The following is an 8,080-nucleotide window of genomic DNA, read 5'->3' as shown; positions in this document are numbered from 1 at the left end:
ATTCCTGCATGGTGGCACTTGGTCAGAGCTGAAGGGATTGTGTTGTGATGAGTGGAATCTTTTAGCACCCCAAAGGATGAAAAATCCTGCCTTATCAAAAATAGGGGGCCTCAAAAGTCTGACCCAGTGAAAAAGCCATTATTTTCACAGTACGGGCTTTGAAACAACTGGTGAGGGTCAGAAACGGCTGAGATTTAACTAGTGGGTCTCTTTCATAGGGATAAAAGGAGGAGAAGGAGGCAGGAGACTCTAGAAAGGCAGTAGGTCTTAAAATGATTGGTAATAGGTAAGATCATACCTACTCCATATAAAGTGAATGAAATCCCTGGCAGTTATCCCATGTTTTATGTAGCTGTAAGCCTGTCAGCCTTTTTACAGTTTATTGTATTGAGTTAGTGAGCATCTTGCTGTAACACAAGGTGGTGAAGGTGCTGGAGTGTACCCTGGGCAGTTTTACATCGTCATGTACTGATGCTGAAAGTGGAGCACCCCTGTTTGTACACTGAGTACACTGTTTGTACTCAGTGCCCTGAGTAATGCTGAAAATGGAAAACCTTACTCAGTCCTATTTGCCATAAGGAAAAACATGCCAGACATTATTATTGTCTCTGGGGAGAGGTCAAGCTGCTTCTGAAAAAAAATCAGGAAAACAAGTTCAAAACAACTCAACCAATAGGTTTGACCCTAGGAGAAGACACAGAAAATGCAAACTGTGGATTTCCAGCTTACACGCTTATTTTGGGTATAGATTTCACGCTGTAGGCTTAAAAACAGTGGCTCCTCCAACTTTTTTTCTCCTGTTTGCATGCTCTTCTTCCCCTCATCTCTATCTGCACATGTGTTGTGCACCACATTGCAGTTTGAGACCCGTGCTCTCAAAGAACGTGCTGAATGTGCACTAGTTGCCAACGGGGGGGTGCGGTTCTTCAGATCTCTACCAAAAACATAAATTAGGGATAGAGGCAACACATGTGCAGACAGTTATTTGCTCTAGAGAGGTGAAAGGACCAGTGTAGCGTTCTAGGCACGATACACAATGATCAGCAATACCAGCTCCAGGTTATCTTCTCTCCACTCTCAATCTGTTCCTGTCTTGCGAGGGACTTCTAAAAGCCAAATTTGTTCCCATACAGTCATGCAGCACAGCTGAGGAATGGTAGAAGGAGTAATGTGAACGGGGCACATGTGTCTAACGCTGAAAACTTAGCATCCTGAAGCAACATCTGCCTTCCTTCTCTGTTTCCTGGCATATGTTTGTGTGAGAGAGAAAGGGAATGCTTGCTGCGTATTAAATATACCCAGCCAGGTAACTTCCACCCGTTCCCTTAGGAGGCTGTTCCATTAGCCAAGAAAACTCCCTATTTGGAAACTTTTCCTATTGCGTGGCCAAAAATATACTGCTTCTTGTGCTAGACAATTATTGGCCTTGCTGGTGACATCAGGACATTTTTTTTAGCTTTTGCTCAGCCAGATCTATATATAACATGACCCCTAACCACCATCTATCAGTTCCTGTGGCCTCCTTGCACTGCTTTTCTGTTTTTTCCAAAGGACCCTTGCATGTGCACGTTTTATTTTCAGTTCCCTTTGCAGCTGATGGAGAGGTGTCATCTTGAGCTTAGAATTGTCCTCTGCAAGAGACAGCTGCTGTTCCTTGACTGTACAGGAAATCTGGGCTCCTTGTGTGGACTCAGGCGTGACTCCTGAGAGCAAGCAGTGTGGAGGATTTTTTCTTCCCTATGGCAGCAGTTTAAGGGAGTGCATCATTTTTACCTTGTGTTCCTCTTGGTTTTGTAGAAAAGGACTCTCCTCCAACAATCGGAGTACCCACACTGTCCATAGTAGCCTCCACAGCCAGCTCCGTCGCCCTGATCCTGCTCTTAGTTGTGCTGTTCGTGTTGCTGCAGCCGAAGCTGAAGTCGTTCCATCACAGCAGGTAAGGGTAGTGGGGCTTTGGAGGGGCTCAGAGGCATCCTGGTTCTTTGCAGCTGCAGCCCCCCTTCTAACATGCCATCATCAGAGGGGTTTCCTTGCTCCTTTTCCTTGGCTTTGAATGTGAAAGGTTATGAACCCTACTGGCCTGGCTATAGACCAGTCTCCTGCCTCTTCTGGCCTTGGATAACTACCAAAGTATTTGGGTATATATGTATGCATCTCCTCCAGTCTGTGAGATCCTAGGGAGGTGAATTTACTGACTAGAGACACGTGCAAATCCGCCACCATTCCCTGCTGCGGGAGGAGAGCCCTTCTGACCTGGGTTTGTGCCGGAGAGGAGGGACCCAGCCATAACACAGCTGCCAGCTGAGGGCTGCAAAGTCACTGTGGACATTCTCTTCCGAGCCCACTGCTGGTGCTCCTTAAATAAGAGCAGAGACCTGTCAGTCTGGCAGTGGGGAGGTGGAGAGATGATGCCCTGGAGTCTGCCCTTCTCTGAAGAAGTCCAGAGGACGGGAAAAGAAAAATTCAGTGTCAGGACTGCCTGAGGAGCCTGGGTGGTTCGCACTGTGCCAATTTAAGAGCTGTCTGCCCCACCCTGCCAGAGGTTATCTCGCCAGCAGCAAAGGTGGCAGAACAGGCAGTGCTGGGTGTTGCAGAATTTAGCAGCGTAACACGCAGCAATCAGCGGTGGTCAGAGCTCTTCGTCTGCCTGCTGTGACAGCAGAAGGCTCTGGGTCCTGATCTGTCACATTTCGCTGTGGAATCAGGTGAGGTGGGAAACACTGTAACCTTTTCAGGGATTGCTGCTAAATCCATCGGGCACTGTGAATTACGGCCCCTGCTCATGTTTATGGCAATTCACAGCAAGGCTGCAAGGCTACGCTTGCTTGACCTCGTTAAACCACCATTCATATTCCTGTCTGTCCTCCCATAAATAAGTCAACGGTGAGCATTCGAGTTCTGCTGTGGGGGTTATTGAAGTTCTCGATAACATATATATAAAAATATAAATGTTCAACTTGATTTTTTTTTTAGGTGTTTTAAATTTTATTTCCCTCCCCTTCCCTCTTTGCTTCTTTTTTTTTTTTTTTTTTTTTTTTTTTGAGGCGAGACCAAGGCGTGTCTGGAGATCAGGTCTCTATCATGGTGGATGGTGTCCAAGTGGCTTTGCCATCCTATGAAGAAGCGGTGTATGGCAGCACGGGGAACTGCATCCCACCCTCAGACTCGCGAGTGCAGATCGTGCTCTCAGAGGGAGCTGGGCAGAACGGAGCCAGAGATATGCAGCAGCAAGACCAAGGGGCTCACAGTAGCGTTGAAAGAGAAGATGAAGCCCCTGGACATTCTGGACTGTGTGAAGCCAGTGGCTCTCAACGCTCTGAAACTGTTCTTGTGCATCAGGCTGCTACCTCTTCCTGGGTAGCTGGCATGGCTGGCAGTAGACCTGTACACAAAGAGGTCCAAGATTCGGAAAGCAGTGACATACAGAGCCTTTTATCACTCACTTCCTCCGAGGAATACACAGACGGTACGTGGCCTGGGCAAGGAGCGCTGAATGAGACCCTTGTAAGAGCAGGTTCAGTAGTTCACTACCTGAGATGTAAATGGGCAGGAGTACCCCTAGGTATGCTGGGCACCAGAGGGCCTTTTGAGAAGAGTGTCCCAGTCTGGGGCATATTTCACAGTATTTCACAACTTGGATCTGAAAGCAGTGTTTAATACCTTCTTCTGAAGGATGCAGCTCTCTCAGACTGGAAGCTAGGGCAGTCTGGAAAGATTGCTGGGGGACTGCTGCTTGCTCCTGTTTTCTTAGCAAAGGATTTGCAGAGAGAGGCAGCCTCCAGCATCATAGTGCCAACGCAGTGAAATAGCTGTGTTTGTGGAAAACAAGTTGGTGGGAGTGAGAGGATAATACAAACCCTTTTGTGATGTTTGGGCTTCTTTGTTTTTAGACTGTTATAGTAAGCAGCTTACTGCCTCAGGTATGCAGTGCTGCAGCTTTGGTGTTTGAGAAGACCTGAAGGGGATATTTCTTGAACTTGGTGTGCAGGGCAGGGGATTAAACCCATTAAACAGTCAGTGCATCTTGGCTTCTTCACTACTGTTCTGTTGTGTCTCGGACAAGAAGTATAACTGGCTTGTAAATAGCTCAGGGCAGAACTTCTCCTTTCAGTGGTGTCAAGCCCTACAGTCATAGTCATGCCACCCAGAACCCTTGCAGTAAAAAAAGTTCAAGGGGATTTTCACTAAAGGGTGGAAATGACAATGTGTCCTGAGATGGGCATGAAGGTAGGCAGTGGAAACCCAGAAGTGAAGCTTAACAAAAAGATGTCTGCAGTGTAGAAATCGGTGGATGCTGCTTCTACACTGAGTCATTTTTATCACTGCCTGGGTACATGTGATGCCTCTGAGCTCATTGTAAGGTCACAAATTGTCCCTGGCCACAGGTGACCATAAAGCTTCTGCTTATGGCTCAAAGTTGAGGAGGTTGCATTTCTTCAAGGTGAGTGAGGGCAAGTGTGAGCTTTGTATTTCCAACAATCCCTGTCGCTCTAAGAAACATGTCTCGGCCACTGCAAGGAACTAAAACATTGATGAGGTCATGGGAAAGAAGGAAGCTGTAATTTTTAAGGGAAGTTATTACCTCCACCTAGTCAACATTGGTGAGGCTTTACTGGAGTATCTTGTTCTGGAACCCCGAGTTTGAGAGATGTGGAGAAACTGGACAGGTTATGCTGGTGGCCTGCCAAGATAGCCCGGGGCTTGTGGGGGGTGACTGAGGGAGCTGGGCTGCTTTAATCTGGTGAAGTACAGCTGAGAGAGAATCCAACAATTGACTACGCTCACTTTACAGGGAGTTGAAAAGACTGCGGAGCCTACTCAGCCAGATGATAACAACAGCCACAAGCTGTAACTTGGCAGATTCAGATTGAGTATTAAGAAAATGTTTTGCACTAGGAGGGTAGTGCAGGGCCAGACTGGCACTCAGAGAAGTGATGAGGATCTCTGTCCTCGTGGATTTTTCAAGGCTGGAGCTGGCAGCAGTCCTACTCACAGGGACAGGTTGGAACAGAGTCTTCCTGAGGTTCCTTCTGCTGTGTAAGGACAACAGGAGGACACTGCATTATCACATGATGGAAGTGGGAGCCTGTCTTGCTTTCAAGAGTAGTTTTTCTGGTGTGCATTGAACTGCAGAAGTTTGACTACTTTTTTTTTCTTTTTTTCTTTTCTCTCACCATTCAGATATTCCCTTACTGAAGGAAGCATGAGGCCTGCTGTGTTTGTCTAGCCTTCTCCCTCTTGGATTTCTTTCTCTTCTCCCTCCCTCTGTCTTCGGGACAGAAGCACTCTGTGCAGCCTTCCCCGTCCTCGCGAGCTGTGCCCTGGATTACCTCCAAGCAGAGACGCCCTCAGCTGAAGATCCAAAGGATGTCGCCAGGTTGCCTCCTGGATGCACCAGCGAAGTTGGTGCAGCACTGGCTTCCCCCTTGCATCAGCAGTAGGGGCTCAAGGAACAGAGTGGATTTGAGCGCTCCTCTCCCCCAGCCAGATGTTTGATGGCAGTCTCTGAAGAGCTGCTCTTTTCTCGTGCCTTTCTCCTCCTCACGCCGGCTTGTTGCAGCTTATCGGCCTCTCTAGCCCTTCTGCTGCCCGGAGAGCAGGGGCCAGAGCCGCTCGCTCCCTGGGTACAGACACAGTTTATATATACATATATGTGTTAGGTAGGCTCTTCTTCCAGCATCCTCTTCATGGTAGGGCAGGATGAAACGCCTCGCTGGGATTGAAGCTGGGCTTGGGAGGGATCCTAGCTGAGGGGCAGCTGATGTCCAGAAGCACCTCGGATGAGATGGGCTGTGTGGTGACTGTGCTGTGCAGTAACAGCTCATTGAGAATTGCTAGAGCGCTGCAGGCTGAGAAATCCAATGTGTGGGAATGCCCTCTGCCCCCCTTCTCAAACACCATCTCTGCAGGAGTCCATTTCTGAAAATCACTTTTGTCTTCTCCTTCCTTTTCTACCCGTGCAGCCCACTCGGTTATGCCATTTCTGGAAGCTGGGACTGTCCTGCCAATAAAACAACCCTTTCAGCTTTGATCCTGTGCCAGAGCAGCTCCTGGTGTAAGGTTGTAGAAGAGCCTTGGAGAATGGCCAGTGGTTAGCAGGGTCCAGAAAGCTCAGAGGATGTGATTGCAGTTAACCAGCCTTGTGTTAGCCATGAATTAGCCCCATTTAGTGAGGCATCAGGACTGGAACCAGTATTTGTGGCCGTGTTCTTCTGAATAAGCTGTGTGTCTCAAAGTTTTTTCAGGAATGGTGGTTCTGCACTAAAGCTTAGGTTCCTTTGGTCACATCTTCAAGTCAAGGTAACGCTTTCGAGATATAATCTGGAAGTGTTCCAGGTGTTTGAAAATGTCAAGAGGAGAAAAAAATAACCTGGAGGTAGTGAATGTCTGGTGCCATTGGTGCAATCCCAAAAATTACCTTTCCAGCCATGCTTGGTACCTTGGTAGCTGCCATCTCAGAGGCTAGTCTGTCTTCTTGGCTTCGTACAGCATGAGTCTGCCGTGTTATCCTGCAGGGCATCAGTGAGCGCACGGAGGAGGGCTTTGGCTGCGTGGCCAGGGTGAGCAGCACTTACCCAGTCTCCCCTGAATACAACGCGGGTGTCTGTTGCCGTGAGGGGAGGTTTGCTACATTGGAAGACACCATAGCTTATTCTTGAACCTGAGTTTTGAAGGTTGTTTCAAGTTCCAGTAGCAGGGAAAAGAAAAGAAAAAAAAAATACATACCTCTGCTCCCTCCCCCAGTTACCTCCAGCAGGTCAGAATATCCCCATTGCTGTTAGCAGGACTCTTTTTTTTTTTTTTTTTGGCAGGAAGCCACATTCATCTGGGATAGGTGATCCAGTCACAGAAGTGTTGTGGTGGTGGTTGTAAGGTTCTTCACTGGGGAGGTCTGGATGGGATTCACTTGGCTTCTTAGATTGCATGTACCTTGTCATAACTGTTTTTGAGTAACCAGGGAAGTGTTTGCCCTGTGAGAAGCTGCTAAATTTTTGTTTGAGCTGAAGGAACAAAATGTCATGGCCTTACACATCATGTGGTAATGTACAGGTAAATAGTGATGCTGCCTTTGCTGCTTTGCTTTTGGTTTGTCATCTTCACCATCCTCATCCTTCTTGCTCCAGGAACATACAGTCACAGCACTTGGTAACAGGTGACATGACACCTTCATATATAAAGTCACTGTGGCTCAGCTCCTGTTCCTAGAAATGGGCATTGGCCTCAGTATCCAGCCAGGTACCCGCTGCTCCGCATCCTCATTGGCTGTAAAATTCCGGCACACGTGGGACAGCACGTGCTGGGTGGAAGAATCCTATTTTCCCTGTTGTTGTTTTAGAGAGATGTTATTAATTTAAAAATATGGGATTTTAAACTTCCTTCCATGTAGCTCATGTTACCTTGCATTAACACAAGGATTTGATAAATCCCATTTGGGCGGTTTGGGTATTTTTTTGTGCAGTTTGGATGTTGAAAATCACACATAATTTTACAGTGGGCTGTGGTGTCTCAGCTTCGAGCGCTGTTGTTTACAGATCTGCTGTTGGACCTTTAGAAAATAAGCGTGGGAACATTTATATTCAGTATTTAAATCTTAGCTTGGAAATGGTGTGAGCATGAGCAAATAGTCTCTCATGCTGGTTTATCGGGGCCGATGTAGGGATTGAGCGAGCGTAGCGGTGAGGAAGCACAGAGGGAAGAATACGTGACTTCTTTCCTGCCCCCTAACCAACTCAGAGCAGGAGGAGATGTTCTTTATGTGTGTGAGGTCCTGTCTGCTCAAACCGACCCTCAGCCATCAAGTTGCAGAAGTTGGGTACGTGCTGTGTCTGCCTGTGAGGGACGGTGCTTTAACTCAGTGTTGGCACCGCGCTGGCAGGAGAATCCTACAGCGGAGCTGGAAGCTGGTCCGAAGCCTGACCTTGCCCCGGACAAGCACCGGCTCTCCCAGCTGAAAGCACGTTCCCTCTCCCTGCTCTTGTAAAGGAAACAAGCTGCACAGGAGAGTGCTTTCATTTAGTTTCATTTGTAGAATTGTGGGAAACGGATTTATTAAGGGGGGGGGGGGGGAAATGCAGAGGTG

The 8,080-nt window shown here is 47.8% G+C and overlaps 1 protein-coding gene across 1 annotated transcript in view; it reads left to right on the top strand.

Annotated features, from left to right (window-relative positions):
- KIAA0247 (KIAA0247 ortholog) overlaps nucleotides 1–5,639 on the top strand; it is a 42,030-nt gene extending 36,391 nt beyond the window's left edge. The window contains exons 4-6 of the mRNA XM_009868933.1: nucleotides 1,798–1,936; nucleotides 3,045–3,466; nucleotides 5,182–5,639. Of these exons, the coding sequence (XP_009867235.1) occupies nucleotides 1,798–1,936; nucleotides 3,045–3,466; nucleotides 5,182–5,207 (587 nt within the window). The 3' untranslated portion in view covers nucleotides 5,208–5,639. The remainder of the gene's footprint in view (nucleotides 1–1,797; nucleotides 1,937–3,044; nucleotides 3,467–5,181) is intronic.
- The last annotated feature ends 2,441 nt before the right edge of the window (nucleotides 5,640–8,080 follow it).

This window comes from Apaloderma vittatum, unplaced genomic scaffold (assembly GCF_000703405.1).
Source record: "Apaloderma vittatum isolate BGI_N311 unplaced genomic scaffold, ASM70340v1 scaffold29614, whole genome shotgun sequence".
NCBI classification, from domain to species: Eukaryota; Metazoa; Chordata; class Aves; order Trogoniformes; family Trogonidae; genus Apaloderma; species Apaloderma vittatum.
This window is presented reverse-complemented; position numbering and strand designations above follow the sequence as displayed.